The 16,743-nt window shown below is 35.3% G+C and overlaps 1 protein-coding gene across 1 annotated transcript in view; it reads left to right on the top strand.

Annotated features, from left to right (window-relative positions):
* Positions 1–16,743, top strand: part of LOC106909377 (protein unc-13 homolog B-like) — a 32,908-nt gene extending 16,165 nt beyond the window's left edge. Inside the window, exons 3-8 of the mRNA XM_088008628.1 lie at positions 4,783–4,882; positions 11,662–11,779; positions 12,774–12,897; positions 14,873–14,946; positions 15,751–15,808; positions 16,526–16,743. Of these exons, the coding sequence (XP_087864754.1) occupies positions 4,783–4,882; positions 11,662–11,779; positions 12,774–12,897; positions 14,873–14,946; positions 15,751–15,808; positions 16,526–16,743 (692 nt within the window). The remainder of the gene's footprint in view (positions 1–4,782; positions 4,883–11,661; positions 11,780–12,773; positions 12,898–14,872; positions 14,947–15,750; positions 15,809–16,525) is intronic.

Here is a 16,743-nt window from a genome sequence, read left to right as displayed (position 1 = left end):
TGCACCACATGTTGTTATATAATTTATTTTGAGCAGCGAATTGTAGGCAAAGTGTGTCATATTTCCTGTCATGTCCTGGTTATACCTGCAGAATAATGAATGCAGAGGAGTCTCTGGCTTTAATGAAGGGATAGTGTTGGAGTAATGAGGCAGCCTGCGCTGACACAGCCTGAACTGTTGTGCTGAATTACTTTTAGCAATTTCTTCTGAGTCAGTTTACTTCATCCAGGAACTGTGTGGCCACTTCAGAGGTCTATCACAGAACTCAGACAGTGTTTGAATATATGGAAAAATAAAATTCAGGTTGTTTTTATGCTACGCAGAATTCAGTACACAATTGCAAAACCTTTGTTTGCTTAAAGTTTGTTTTAACCAATCCCGCTGTATTTTTGCACAACTTGTGATCAAAATAACTATTTATTGCTTGTTTGACTGCATAGCTGTGACTTAACGGTACAGCATTTATTTCCCCAAAACACAAATATTGTTCTTTCTTCAGGATGCCACATACTGTACTTAAAAAAATTATAATAATTTATATTATTAAACTGGACATAGTAGCTGCATTTAATCAGCTACTGTTTTTTAATCTTAAAAAATAGTGTCTTTATTTTTGTTGGTGTAGAAGCCATGGTTCATCTTTGCTTTGCGCTCCACTTGCCTACCAAGATGGCGCTGATCCAGTTCAGACTTGTGGAAATTATGTATAGGGTGTCAAGTAGCATTGAGTCATGATATTTCTATGTCCCAAGCTGCATTTTCTTTAGAATATTTTAGATAAACTACAAAAAAATCTAAATTATTTGTGAATTTTCTACAAATAATTTTGAGTTACCTTCCGATTCCTCATATGCGATGGCTCCTGTGTGATTCCACTTACTTTAATTTCAGTGTGCAAATATTAATTAGACACAACTAGATGGGAATTGTAATGAAACGGAGAACATATTGTCCTTCTGCTGTCGAACAATAAACAGATTTGGATGTTTTTATCTCTTCTCCATCTCCAAAACCTCTCCAATCTTCCTCGGTGCCCATAATAGAGTATTCATTATTGTAGACAGCCCAGTAAATGTCATCTGGTCCAGCCGCGCCGCACACGTCCATGCGTAACTGAATATAACTTATTCATTTTCATAAGTCATTGCCAGTTAATTATAAATGATGCCGGATGCTCTCCCAAGAAGGCCCTGCTGCATGCTAGGATATCTTCTCCCCAAGCTCGCCTGCATCTGACGTGTTTCTGTGGGTTTTGCACAAGAACGTTAATGGAAGTTTGCGTTGTTCTTCAACAACCTCTGCAGGGTCACAGACAACAGATGCTGGATTGTTAATACTCTCGCCGCTGTGTTTTTGTTTCTCGTTGGGTTATTTTTGCTTACAGTCATGACCCTGTATGTTTTTCTCACTGGTGCTAGCAGTCAGTTAATGGAGCTGTCTACAAGAATCACAGACATGGAGACTCTGTAAAGTGAATGATGGATTATCTCAGATTAACTCGCTCAGAAACAGAAAGAAAAGTCATTTTATGGTGCAGAAAGCCCATAAGAGATCAACACAACAGAACAAGTGCAGACTTGATGATTTATAGGTTTGGTAAACTAAAAATAATTTTCTATCATAACTTTTATCAGGATAACAGCTAGGTTAATTAGATTAAATTACAATTGATCAGAGCTGGGTAGTATTTAGTTACATTTACTTGAGTTTCTTATTTGAAAAAAATAACTTGAGAGTATTTTTACTACATTGTTCTTTTTATTTTTACTTGAGTAGTTTTATTAAGTATTTCTAGTCTTACTGGAGTAAAATGTTTGTATTTTCTACCCACTGAATGAAAAATAAACATGTTTTAACCAAAAATTCACCAGACACAGACACACACCTTCAGTTTTTGGTAAAGTTTCATTAGTTTTTTATCGAAAAAAAAAAAACAACAAAAATTTGGAAATATGTATTTTGCCTGATTGTGTTATTTGTTGTTACTTGGTCTTTAAAATACCAAAATTTCCACTTAACTTTACATTATGTCGTGAGTATTTTTTTGGATGACTACTTTTTACTTTTACTTGAGTAAAAATATGTTGAAGTTGTGCTACTCTTACTTGAGTACCGTTTTGAGATTCTCTGCCCACCTCGTAACTAATTAACTTAACTGAATAACTAATAACGGCCATATTTCATTTTAGTGTTGTAGTTTGCCTGCCATCCAACAGAGGGCGCCGCTGTTCATCCTGAAGCGGAGCCGTTACAGAAACAAAGATGGCGGCGGCGCCACTTCAGACGGGGAAAGAAAAATCTTTCAGGGAGAGTCCGGTGTGGGATGATACATACGCTTTAGGCGGTTCTGTTTTCAAATATAAACACTCGATAAACTGCTTAAGTTTTCACTTTAATAGCGCTGATTAAGCGGAGGTGCTTCATGGCGGAGCAGTGTCAATATCTCAACAAAAATGACTGATTTGCTACGAAGGTGAGGATAAAGCGGTTAAGACAACACAGAGAAATTAAAATTAATATTAATTAAAAATAAACCACAGACGGTACTAATGCATGAACATTTTTCTGTTCATGGGAAGTATGTCACTTCTCATGAACAGAAGAAAATATTTTCCACCTTTTCTTCTATTCAACAACCTAATAATCACTGAACGGTTTAGCACCACAATACATTAAAGATCTGTTATTGCTGTACCAACCGTCTAGACCCCTCAGATCTTCTGGTTCTGGTCTGCTCTGTATCCCCACAACCAGAACCAAACGAGGAGAAGCAGCATTCAGTTTCTATGCACCACAAATTTGGAACAAACTTCCAGAAAACTGTAAAACAGCTGAAACACTGGGTGCCTTTAAATCTCAACTTAAAACCCACCTGTTTAGAGTTGCTTATGGCTAAATTAGGGCTAGAGAGCATGACAGCAAAATGTCTTTGATGTCTTCGATGTTTTTAATGTTTTTAACTTTACTTTTTATCTATTTATGTAAACGTGGCGAGTGATTGACGGTCATTGCGCGCACAGAAAAACCCTGTAAATTCTAGACTGTAACAGGTAAAAATAGTGCGCAAAAATCCGTGTAGGACGACGAAGTCCTAGCGCAAAAATTCGTGACAGGTGGACGGAGCCTGGTGCTGCAAGGTTGGAGACCTTGTCCTGTTAGGCGACGGGCCTGGATAATACCCGTGTTAAACGGACGGCGGAGTCCAGCGATGACAGCCGCTTAAATTCCGTAACAAAAGTATGTTTTTATCTTTTTCTTTTTATTTCCAAAATCTTCCTCTTTCTTACTGTTTCTTCAATGTCACATGCTGTTTTTATTTTCGTTTTTCATTATGTAAAGCACCTTGAAATGCCTTGCTGCTGAAATGTGCTATACAAATAAAATTTGATTGATTTATTGATTGATAATATGTTCCTGTCTGCGTTTTTAACGTGATGTGAGAAAACCACAATTTTCTGTTTATTTAGTCAGTATTTAATATAGCTAACACAAATGTATATACTTTTTATTATCTATTTTTCTTAATTCAGCATATTCTGAAAATGTAGCACTTTGTTATGGAAAGATGGATGGCCATCTTCATATTAGCAGGACCGCTTCTCAATTAATCGTTAGTTGATCGATAAGAACTAAAATGACTCACCTTTCATGAATCGATAACTTGCATCTCTAATAACAGCTGATCCTTTACAAAGTTGCCAGTTCTTGCATTGATTTTTCTTTCAGTCTGTATAAACCACCTGAAATCTTATCAAAATAACACAGAATAACATCTGAATCATCTATACTAGCAGATCCTTTATGGATTCATTTTTGCAATGATTTTTAGCTCCGTTTCAGATCCTTTTATGTTGTTTTCTTCATGCCTCAGCCTGTGTAGATTGACTCCCTAAAAGCTGTTGCTGTAAGAGCAGCTGCATTAGCAGGCAGCTGAGAGAAATGAATGCATTTGATGTTAGAGGAAAAGTTAAGGCCCAAACATGCTGTGCTCTTTTCTTCAGACCATTTTTTTCTTCAACAGCAGTTGGTAATCAGAGGTTTGGCCATTTGATTATTTGTACCGGTAATATTTTTTTAAAGCGTCAATACAAACTTTCACTGTGAATATACTAGTTATGTGTTTAACCGATTCATATGGAATCAGCAAAAAGCAAAGGCAGCAGTGGAATGGATGGATGGATAATCAGACGGATGGATGAATAAATTAAAGAATAAGTAGATGGATGAATAGATAGATGGAAGGATGCATGAATGGATAGATAATTGGATGAATGGATGGATAAATTAAAGGATAGGTAAATTGATGGATAAGTGGATGGAAAGACTGATGAATGGTGGAGAGATGAATTAGTGGATGGATATGCATGTAAACGTTTGGGTGGATAGATTTGTAAAAAGATGGATGAATGGATTTAAAACATGGAAAAAATCTAAATATTTCATATATTTCCAACCTGTTTTCTTCTTTTTATTTTTATTCAGATGTGAAAAACAGTAACGGCTAATATTGGAAATGTATTTGATCTGAAGAGTGTTTTACCCCTTTATTTTATTGTGTGACAAAATGTTTTACAACATTTCATCACATCAATAATACCCCAGCTTACAGTACATACAAGGAAAAACTCTCCATTTTAATCTGGGATTTTCTGAATATTTCCTGGAATAAAAGATAACAAAAGTTTAAAATAACATTTAGCTTTTCGTATCTTTCATGTCTGACCCCCAAAAGTGTTTAACAAATACTTGAGTTTCTACTTTTCCATTTTCTGTTTTTTCCAGACAAATTCAACGCCTATGTCACCTTAAAGGTCCAGAATGTGAAGAGCACAACCATCACAGTCCGTGGAGATCAGCCATGCTGGGAGCAGGACTTCATGTTGTAAGTAACATACTTTAATATTTACAAAAGTATTTAAACCACTTGAACCTTTCTGCTTTTGTCACATTATATAACCACAAACTTCTGCGGTTTTCAATTGGATTTCCTGTGACAGACAAACACAGAAATGGGAAGCAGAAGACTTTTGTATTCAGCCATGAAAGGAAAACGGAGTTAAAATTTAAAAGTCCAAGAAATGCATAAAGTAGCTTTACAAAATTAAAATGTCACAAAGTAAAACAGTTATTAAATGGATAAAGAATGAAATAAATAAATAAATATTAAAATAAACAAAAAATAAACACATAAACATTTTTAAAATATCAGTTTTTGATTTGTTTCATAGGGACATTTATTTCATGCGATCAAATAAATGTTTGTTCCATTTTTATTATTTCTATTGATGATAAAAACAGAGTTAAAAAGATAAAGGTCCATGAAATGCATAGTGTCACAAAATAAAACGGTTATTAAATGAATAAACAATCAAATAAATCTTGGAAAAAAAACTTTTAAAAATACTTTTGTTTTATTTTATGGGGACATTTATTTCATGCAACATATTTACAGATAAAGGTGTTTTTATCTTTAATGCAATGTTTTAATATATTTTGTACAGTTCTAGTTTGAATATGTTTTTTTTTATCAAGTTAGTCTGTATTCTCCAATTTATGATTAATTGATTACTAAATTATTTGACAATTTTTTTTTAAAATCAATTAATCATATTTAATCCAATTAGTCATTTCCGCCCTATTTAACACCTAAATTCATTTATTTCAGTTTGGATCGTCGCTTTGCTTTATTTTTCTGGCGTTCTTTTGCAAAGTGGTGTCACTAACGGCTTGTTCGCCGCCAAACCTCTGGGATGGATCAAGACAAATGCAGAGAGAAATTGGTGCCTCAGACGCTGTGGCAGCCTGCAGATGAATGCAGGCCAGGTAGCCATTGCAAGCTGACTTGTTATCTGGTCTAAATGGGCCTCTGTGGCATTGAAAGTGGTGCACAGCAGCGGCCGGTGGGACTCCGGTCTGGCCGGCTGACACGGCCTCCTAAATGGGAATTTGGGCAGAAGCAGGTTGGATGGATGGAAAGTGAAATTACCTGCCAGATAAGTGGATGAGCCAGTTAGAAATCTAATGAATTGTCCAGCCCATCCTGATTCCAGAGGGCATGGAGGTAAAGATGCACCTGATTTAGAAATCTGCTGGGTCTTTTTACGCTTCCTGCTCTGTTGTAAGTGGTGATGTTGGAATCAATGTGTGAGGAGAAAATCAGCAATTTGTGTGTGGAAGTATTGTCTGATGGGCAAAACATCCTTGTTAGGTCGTTTGAATGGCATCCCATAATTATTTTTTTTTAACTCGTCCTGCATCTGGCAGCTGTGCAGAGAAACACTGATGGCAAAATGAGGTTTAGTGCAAAAAGGCGCATCTGAAGAGCAGAAAAATCCAGATTTAATTTGGAAAATCTCATGATAAGTAATGATTGTGCCACAGCTACTAGCAGACCGGCTGCTAATTTTTCTCCAAGCCCATTGTGCCAACCGGACTGCAATATGCACAGAGGGGGATTTTTGACAGTTTTACTTTGAACAGTTGGTCTGCTCTCTGCTCACAGATTTTCTTATTTCAGTGTTTAGAGTACGGAAGACGATCAGGGCCACTGGGGGGAAAAAAGAATTATTTAATCTTTAATAGAATTATGACTTTTTTCTCAGGACCATGACATTAATCGACTGAGATCAAAAGTCAGAGTTCTACGATTAAAGTCAAAATTCTGAGAAAAAGGTCGGAATTCCACAAGAATTATGAGAAAATGTATTTTTTTCTCAAAAAAGTCAGCATTCTACAATTAAAGTCAAAATTCTGAGAAAAAAGTCACAATTCTACGATTAACGTGTGTATTGCAAAACAATAAAGGGTTAGTGCTGATGCTCATGAGTAATTCTTTAAATCATACTAGATTAAATTCAGTGACGCTGCAGACTGAATTAGATCTTACTCCACAGAGCCGCATCATGACCACCAAATCAATTCCCAATCTAGCCGCTGCCTGCAGTGTAGTGCAGTACATCACGCAGCACTTCATTCATTTTAAAGCTGTTATCGGTTCTGTGTTTTCTGCAGTGAACTTCAGTGCTTCAGTGATTCTCCTAGCAGCAGGAAATGATGCTAAACAGCTTAAAAAATAACCTGATGTACAGTACAGCTGCAGATTCCAGTTAAACTGATATTTCTATACAGAGCATTTAGTTGACATGCTAGGCTAATGTTAGCATTTTTACTTTGCTTTAATATGACTCTTTGATTGTCAATTAGTCAAAATCTTACCAAGTATTTTTGGTCTAGTTTTAGTTCAAATGTTTTTGTACATAAACAAACCAATAGGCAACAAGATGTATGAGGATGTTTTAAGTCAGTAATTCCTTAATATTGGTGAAAAAGTTATTTTTCTATTGACATATTTTTTCACTTAAGACGGGAAAAATGTCTGGTTATAAGTGAAATAATGGTACTTGTACCTTGTTATCAATAATAAGGAATTATTGGCTCAAAACAAGCTCTAATGTCTTGCTGAAAAGTTACTTAAAAGCTAATTTTGTCTCATTTCAAGCATGCTAAGATATTTGCACTAGAAATGGAGCAAAAGTACTTGGTAAGATTTAGTTTTTTGCAGTAAAGAATGGGCTGGTCTAAGCTCACAGATGTATGTGTTTTATTTTAATTGGAAAACAACTAAGGATATATTTATTTAGATGTTTGGGGAGAAGCTCTTCTGATTATTGATCGGTTTGTCTGATGTTTCGGGTCATCGCCTACTCTTTCCTTCAATTAAGGTCTGCTAAAGTATCAACAAATTGTGACCTTTTTCCTTCTGCCTGCATCAGCCTGTATTAAGTGTTTGAGGAGTGACTTTATCAAATTACAACAACAGGAGAGATTAACGTCTGTCTGTTGGAAACCCTTTCCTCCTCCTCCTACCCTTCTTCATTCTGCTTCTCTGACTCTGATCTGCAAAGTTTCTTACATCTGGATGTTTAAATAAGACGAAATAGTTGGATGCTACGTATTGTTCTTTATAAATCCAATTCATGGTGTGTCGTCACGTTGTTTTGCATTCAGATTTTTTATATATTTTAATTGGAATTTATTGAATAGAGGATGGGGAAATGCAGCTGACTTTACTAGAAGTGATCATTTGAACGGATGATGTATTAGTTCTATAAAAAAAAAGGGATTAGATTTATGCCAAAAAATTTTGAGATTGTCAGAAATTTTCTTGAAAAAACTTTGAAATTTCTGAGCTTAAAAAGTTGGACATTTGCTAGTAGAAAACTCAGAAAGTTTTAGACTAATTTTAGAAATTTTCTAGAAACAAAGTTGGAAATTTCTGAGTTTGAAAAGTCAAATATTTGCTAGTAGAAATTTTAAGAATAATCTCAGAACTTTAAAAAAAAACTTGTAAATTTCAATTTGAAATGTCAAAAGTTTCCAACTTTAAATGTCCATTTCTTGAAAAGTTCTGACATGAATTTAAAAATGTGAGTTTTTGCCAGAAATCTGAGACCAGGCCTGTCACAGTAACACATTTTGCTGGACGATATATTGTCAGTAACAATATATCTTTGACAAAGACAATATATCATCTGGGACAATAAGTGATAATATTGTTGTCATTGAGACGATTTTCAATTAACATATTGATAATAACACAGGTTTGCTCTCTCAACAACCAAAAAAACGTTCATTTTGTAAAGAACACCAAACACTCAAAGTGTCAAAACAGAAACAACAAAACCATAAATAAGATGGAATGTTTTCTCTCTATGATCAAAATTGTCCTTTGAAAAATATTAATCATCAGAACTGAAATGATCAATCTCATTTTAACTGATTAGGTCCTGTTAAACATCTTCCAGGAAATGGGTAAAAGTATTGATAAATTTACATGTGGACATTAAAAACCCATCTCATGCATAAACCTAACTGCAGCCTTTCAACTTAAAGAGGACTATCGACTTCAGCTTTAGCTTGTGTGAGTGCACAACCGCTTCCTTAAAACCACTTTCATCTGGGAGGAATGAAAATCATTTTGTTGTAGATATTATTGATTTAATTAAGAATACTGATAGGGTCAGTTAACACAGTGACGCAGGGTTGGGTGTTGAGTATGGACTCTAAGATTTAAACAGCCAGAAGTGCTGAAACATTGATGATCATGTCAAAATCAAACCAACTCAACAAGACTGATGGCATATAGAGGAGCATTGCCAAGAAGAAAATGCTGTTTTCTCGTTCCTGATCCTGAAACGGCCGTGTGTGTTTGTGCAAAGCTTTCCCAGCAGGAACATGTTTGAATTTCACCGCTGTCTTCACAGATCTCCCGTCTGTCTGCTCTCAGTCTCGGCTCAAACACACACAGTGTCCTTCTGGGTGTTTAAAAATGCACCGATTCTGACTGTTTTCACCAGAGACGCAACTCAGGAACGTCATTCAGACACCAGATATGTTTTTAATCATAAAACTGCATAATCCCATAGATTAAACTGAGCCAGTAATAGAAACTGTATTCTTTCTTTCCATTTCCCTCCCTTTAAACCAACAGACTGTCATCTTATGTAATATGAGATTAAAGCAGCTCACCTTGACCAAAATGTCATTTTTAACTGCTAATAAATCATATTTTTGACTCATTTAAGATTCAGATTTAGCTGAGAAATTGTAAAATTAAAGGTACAACATGTCACTTTTATAAAATGATTTTTTAAATAATTGTTAAAACTATGACTAAACTTTAAACTGCTGCTGCGCAAGTTACTGACATGCATTAATATGCCATTATCAGTACATTACTTGAAAATGGTCTCAGAATAATTCTCATTAATCGCAATAATTATTGGAACAATTTATTGTCATCCAAAAGTCAATATCATTCAGAGTTTTTCTAAAACAAGTAATCAGCAAAATTTCTTATTGTGACAAGCCTAACTTAAGCCCCATTTAGTCTGCTTTGATCAAACTCCAGTTTGTTTGTCAGTTTGTTATACAACACAGGGCATTCTGGGTAAAAGCAACCAAAACAAACGCACAAGTCTAGCGCTAGCAGCAGAAATGGCTTTTGATGTTTTCCAAAGACGAGAGAAATCCTACAAGTACTAAAATCTGACGCTACTTCATTTTTGTTAACATTTTATGAAAAAATAAGTTCTGTTTTCTTTAGAGGTGTTCGAGTCGTTTCCTTCTGTAATTCTTGGTGCAGCGCCACCACAGGTGAGGAGGGGAACAGGTTTTTGAATTAGTTTGACTGAATGTGAAATCGAACCGCAGCAGCTGAAAATGTAAAAAATATTGCAACTTTGGTCTCCAAATGAACCGAGTCATCAGATATTTTATGACTTTTGTCCCCCATAAGGCCAGAAAATCTCCTTAATTGGCAACTTAAACAAGTATATACACAACTTAGCTTCTCCCACCCACTGTCTCTCCATCATCTGAGCTGCTGAGCGTCATCAGAGATGATTGACAGGCAAACCGAGGCGACATGAATGTGAATGAGGATGTGAATATGAATATGCAGATGAGCAGGGGAGACAGTTGGCTTCTGTTTCTCTTTAGAGAAAATGACAGCTGTCATTTTGGCACTTATTGTTTCTGCACAAAAACTGGTGAACCTCGTGACCTTAAGGGGGAAGAAGATTTGTGCCGGACTGAAGAATAAAAATAAATCCCATCTTAGACCAGATGTATGCTTTCTTTTGATTGGTTGTGATTTTAACATGAGCTTCACTACATTTAGCTAATATTGAAAATGGTCCTTTCATGTGTTTATATATAAAATCCAAAGTTGCAGGTTAAAAGCAATTTGTCCTGTTTTGTGTTATGTTAGGTACGGTGGCTGACAGGCCAAAAAGCGCTGCAAACATATTAATGATGCAAACTCCAAAACACAATAAATAAGTGCTACAGAAAAACGCGACAAATAACAAAAATTTTAAATATGAAACACTAATACCAAAAAACAAAAGTCGTCCAGACCACTAGGGGCAGTCAACTAGCAAATCTGTGAGATCAGACCCTTAATAAAGACAGGATGTCCAAAAGGAAGACAGAATTTATGTTATGCTTATTTTCTTTTTACACATTTTATAACAGCAGCATATTTATGTTACCTGCTCCATACTCCCCCTAGTGTTCTGGAGGACTTTCGTTTTGTGGAGCGAATTTGCAATGTTTTGTACTTGCAGTTGTTTTTGCAACATTTTCCCTTTGCTCCTTTTTTATTTGCAGTATTTTTCTTGTTTGCAGAGTTTTACTGATCCATTTACTTTTTCTTTTTTCTTTTTGTCTGTTTTGAGGTTCATGTTTATTCACGTGTTTGCAGCAGGTTTCGACGTTTGCTGCTCCTGTCGACCATTCGTTCAAATGAACACCTTAATAAATATTTTTACTTTGATTATTTTAATAAGAGCAAAACATTTATTTGCCGTATTCCTCAGCACTTTTCCTTAGGTACCTTTAAAAGCATCCAATCTGCTGATCTGAGAGTACAAGTTGGAATATGATGGTGAAACAGTTCAGAACATAAAACGGAGCCAAATTATTTATGCATTTCAAAACAAATCTAAAATCACCTAGTACAACGCTCAGGTACTACTGGTAGGTTGTTTATACTGTGATTGTAGTGATAAAAGTATAAGCTTGACTCCTTTAAATGATTGTTGTTGTGACCAAGTGTAAAGACTGTTTGCTGTATTTTGTGTTTGCTCATTTCCACAGCGAGATCAGCAATCTGGACTCGGGTCTGGTGGTGGAGCTGTGGAACAAAGGTTTGATCTGGGACACTATGATCGGCACAGCACTGATCCCGCTGGACACCATCCATCAGTCTGATGAGGTAACCGTTTATTTAATTAGCAATTAACACATTATTCTCACAATTTATCAATTAATTGGATAAACAAAATGGCACATTCTCCCATTTTTTTCATTTAAATGAGATTTTATTTACACAACATTTCTTTAGTGAATGTTTGATAATTTTTAACAAAATACGTCTTGAAGTAAATTTTTCTGCCATAAACATGTTAAATTTCAGCCCTTTCAGCTTGTTTAGTGCAGTTTAGGGCTGATTGCTGATTAGTTTTTGGATTAACTGATTAATAATTGGGTAAAAAGGTAATTAAAACATTTTTAAAATATATTTTTGCATAAACTGCCAGTTGAGGAGTTTTGGGTAAAATATATTTACAAAACATAAATGTTTTTTTTTATCTTAAAAAATGTGTTTTTAATCTTAAAAAACAACAACCTTATTTTGCATATGTAAGAACATATACATATATAATTTTGATATATAATTAAAAAACGATTAATCTGATTAATCATTTCAGTTCGAGTTTTATCATTTTACTGTACAGAGAGAAATCTGAAAGTTATTTATTTTTTTGCCATTAAGTAAAATTTCATAACATTCTCCTCAATAAGCAAATATAAAGCTCTTTAGATCTATGGCCAACAATAAAATTCAAGCATCGCAAAGGATATTTCTGGCCTTTAACTGTTCTTTCCAGTTGAGACTTTAAATTTAAAATACATAGAAAACTGACATTTCTGACAGAGTCTAGTATTTGTTACTATTAGGGAAGGTTTCAGAAGAAAACAAATAAATTCAGTAAATTACTGGGAGGAGTGAGTCTTTCACTGCCTTGTTTTGAACCATGTTAACATCACTGATGATCAGCAGGAAGAGAGAGACCCATTATAAGGATCAATAACTGTATTGATGCACAGATGGGAACCTGATTGCTGCTTTAAGATGCACCTAAAGAAATGCAAATGAGTGTCTTGGTAGTTTCCATCTGTTTTTCTGAGAGTTTCCTGTTCTCCAGGAGGGACCAGGAAGTTGGACGGCTTTGGACTCGGAGGTGTTGATGAAGGAGGATCAGATCTGCGGCACCACAAACCCAACGCCTCACCAAGTGCTGCTGGACACTCGCTTTGAGCTTCCTTTCGGTGTGTATCACGTCGGGCTGAAGCGATTAACCACGATTAATCATGACTAATCGTGATTAAACTTGATTAATCGATTATTCAATTAATCATCAACTAACTTAGTAATCGATTAATCATTACAAACACTCAATAAAACCCCCAAAAAAGAAGACTCAGAGCAGTAATTAAGCCCAAACTGTAAAAGAATAAATATACATTTTGTCTGTAAACATATTCTACCCAAGACTCCTAAAGTGACATAATTTTAGGTTCAAATTCTGTAAAAAAAATCTCCTTCTAAGACTCCAATTATTAATCGTTTAATCCAAAAAATAATCAACAGATCATTTCAATACAGTATTGATGTTAAATCAAGCAGAAAGGCCTGAGATATTAACATATCGATGTTGGAAGTATTATTTGTTTTAGTTACATATGCATCAAATTACCAGGCTAGGAATGATATGTAAATAGGTTATAAAATGTTTTCTTGTTTAAAAATGGAAATTGTTTATTTTCTACTTTTAATTTGTTCTAATATTTTATAAAATAAGCTTAAATGAAAATCTGTTTATGAAAATTTGTTGTCCGGTTACGCGATTATCCATCAGAATAAACGATTATAAAAATAGTTGCAGCTCTAGCAGCATAACAGACAGAAAGCGGTACTCCTCTTGCATGTTTATTGATGCTTTTATTTAAGACATTTTAGAGAACATAAGTGTTAAAAATACAATGAAATACTGCCCATGGATCACAGTAGTCAGTGATCTCCTTATTGTTTAGATATTTGGCACATTAGTGGTGCCAGAAAACATTTTAAAAAGTTACAATGTGTTTTTTTTTATTCAGACTGGTAATAAAGAGGATTGTGGGGCAGCTGCACTGCTTGATTTGTCCAATTATTTTTCATTCATAAGAGAGGAATTGAGTTCAAATTCAGTGATGTAAAACTCAAGAGAGAACATGCTTTTTGCAAATTGAAGTAATCAAATCACCAGGACAAATTCAACAAACCACTAAACTGAAAGATTTACTGTCTTTACTTTATCATAATTACTAAGCTAAAGTTACTATAAATCCTTCTTTAGCTGCTCGCAGCTGCCTGCTCTGTTTTACTCACTTCACTTCCTGTTAAATGGTGGAACATGTGGAACTACCATTAGGCTGCATTAAGTTTTTATGATGGGTTACACTCTGTTAATCTTTCACAACCTTTTCATTTTTATTTCCTGCTCTCCTTTTTTTCCCAGCTATCCATATTAAACTCTTCCTGCTCTGGGATCTTGTTTTATTTTTCTTCTTTTACATGTTGAAACCAGATATTTACATACTCTGAATATAATTTTTTTTCTCTGTCTGAAGTTAAATCTGACCAAACGTCTCTTGTTTTAGCTTGGTTAGATTTCCCAGATAGATACAGGACACAGGTTGAGGATTTCTGTTTGCTCAGAATAAGCCGTTTTTAGACCATTAATCCAAACACAAGAGCCTGCTGCAGAAACATGGGGAGAGTAAGGGAAAACGTGTCTATCGGTTCATCTTTAGTTCATGTAAAGTTGTGTTGCATCTTGTTCGTGTTGATGCTGGAGACTACAGCCGGAAATTATAAACTTCACTTAATTATACTCCTGTTTAAAACCTGCATTGGCTTTAGGGAAACCCTGAGCTGCTGCTGGTTAATTTGATTCTGAGGCCTGGAAAGAAAAGTTCCCATTTATCAGCCATGAAAAATGCATGACTTTAAGGTTTGAACACGTTGAGGTGAGAGAGTCCAGAGCAGAGAGAGAGCAGAGATCAGGGTGGAGCTCCAGCCTCCATGGTCTTTCATTTCTTTCTCTACTTTGGCTGACTTAACTTCTGATTTTTCCAGGATTATCTGCTTTATTTTCTCATTTTGTTTCTCCACTCATCACTTGACATATCCCTCCTTCCCATGCCTGCCTGCGGGTCTTTCTTCTTAACTTTGTTGCTTTCCTCCATCTCCTCGGACCAGATATCCCAGAAGACGAGGCGGAGTACTGGACCAGCAAGCTGGAGCGGATCAACACCATGCAGATCCACGACGAGGTCGGTTCAATGACTGGTCACTGATGGTAATCTGAAAAAAGGCCAAAGCCACTTTCTGTACCTTATCTTTTTATTTGAAGTGCATTTGAAGTTTTGTATGCATTAGAGTAAATCTGCAGGTTTCAAAGATCGAACATGAAGCATAATGCATCTTTTATCTATATTACATGTAAATATTTGAACTACCAGATGAAGTTTTAACAGAATTTAATCTTTTCAATCATTTTTTTTAATTATTATTCTGTAAGAGCTTTTCGCATTAAAAAATTTAAACTGTGGAGGAAATAAAACTTTTTTTTTTTTAAAATATCAGAGTTTAAAGTTTTATCTAAACTCAGTTCAAAGGGTCTTAAAATAAAACTAAATCTCAACTACAACATGAACACTGTTTTAGTACAACCCCTGTTTCACATTGTAATGTACAGTCTTTAGGTGAAACTAAAACATTTTTCCGTGTTGTCTGATTCTTTTTTTTTTTTGTTAATCTTTCATTTACTTGGAAAGTTTTACCTTAAAGCATCCCTGTCTGATTTCCCTGCTGCATTTATACCTTTTAAATATTACTTATGACTTTGTCTTGAAGAAATACAAACTAATTTTCATCAAATTAAAACAAGATCTGGTTTTTCTTTGAAATCTGTCCCTTTTATTTGCTTTTATAAATAAAATCTGTTTGGCTCTCTGCTGCCACCTTGTGTCAAATAAAGGTTATAACTACAGGGAACAGATGCTGGAATCACTTTAAAATCATTTTATTCTTTATTTTTTTCACCTTTCCTGTTGTTTTTGCTTCTTTTTTCCCAGTATCCGTTACCAGGAGAGGTCCAGAGAAGAAGAATGGCGTCGATGCCGTCACAGTGCTGTAAGTCCACAGACAGTCAATATTTTGTGCATGCAGGTAGAAACAAGTCTTTGTTCTTATTTTTTATTTTTTTTTTTAGAAGTTAACTGATGAATTCAAACATAAATGAGTATCTGTCTTTATCTTAAAACAAATTTGATTAATGACCGATGTGTTGGTTCTAATTTGGCAGGATAATTGTATAAAAAAAAAATTACAGTAATTTAATTTCGCTCTTTCTTGACAGAAAAGCAGATAGCTCATCACTTTGACACATATTTCATCCAGTCGAACACATTTGGTTTACTTCCATGCACAACAGAGTTAATTTTTCAGTAACACAGTTTACTTTTCTTCTTTGGAAACTCTCCTTCATCCCACCAGGCAGTTGGAGTTATTTTGGATGGAGTGATCAGCAAAGTATGTAAAGAGGTTGTTTGGTGTTTTTTACCACCTGTGATCCATTTTTCTCTCCATATTTGCATGTTGCAGAATGGTTTGCTGTCTCGCTACAAAAAAAATCTTGTGTGGAGTCTCATTGTTTTGTCTGTCACACAGCGTTCATTTTGTTGTGTTGTTTGCCTGCTACCACAAGAGGGAGCCATTTGTTCAAATATTTTGTTGCCTGAATGTTTTCTTTCCATCCTTAAAACGCATTACATCTCATAGTGAGATTATAAACTGAAAAAATGGAGGTGGAAATGCTTCTTTAAAGTATTTGCGTTGTTTCCACTCCAGCGTATGATGACCACGACAGTGCCGTGGACGACCGAGACAGCGATTACCCCAGTGAAACTGGGAACCGGCCACCGCGGTTCCACAACACTTCCCAGACGAATTCATCCGTCCATCAGTACCCCATAGGCCGTAGAGTCCAGCATCAGAGCCTGTCGAGGGAGTCTGACTCTGTTCACAGTTACGATCTAGACAATAGAGAAACGAGGGCAAACAGGTAA

Source organism: Poecilia mexicana, unplaced genomic scaffold (genome assembly GCF_051168715.1).
Source record: "Poecilia mexicana isolate PSO_F unplaced genomic scaffold, ASM5116871v1 scaffold_9, whole genome shotgun sequence".
Classification (NCBI taxonomy): domain Eukaryota; kingdom Metazoa; phylum Chordata; class Actinopteri; order Cyprinodontiformes; family Poeciliidae; genus Poecilia; species Poecilia mexicana.
This window is presented reverse-complemented; position numbering and strand designations above follow the sequence as displayed.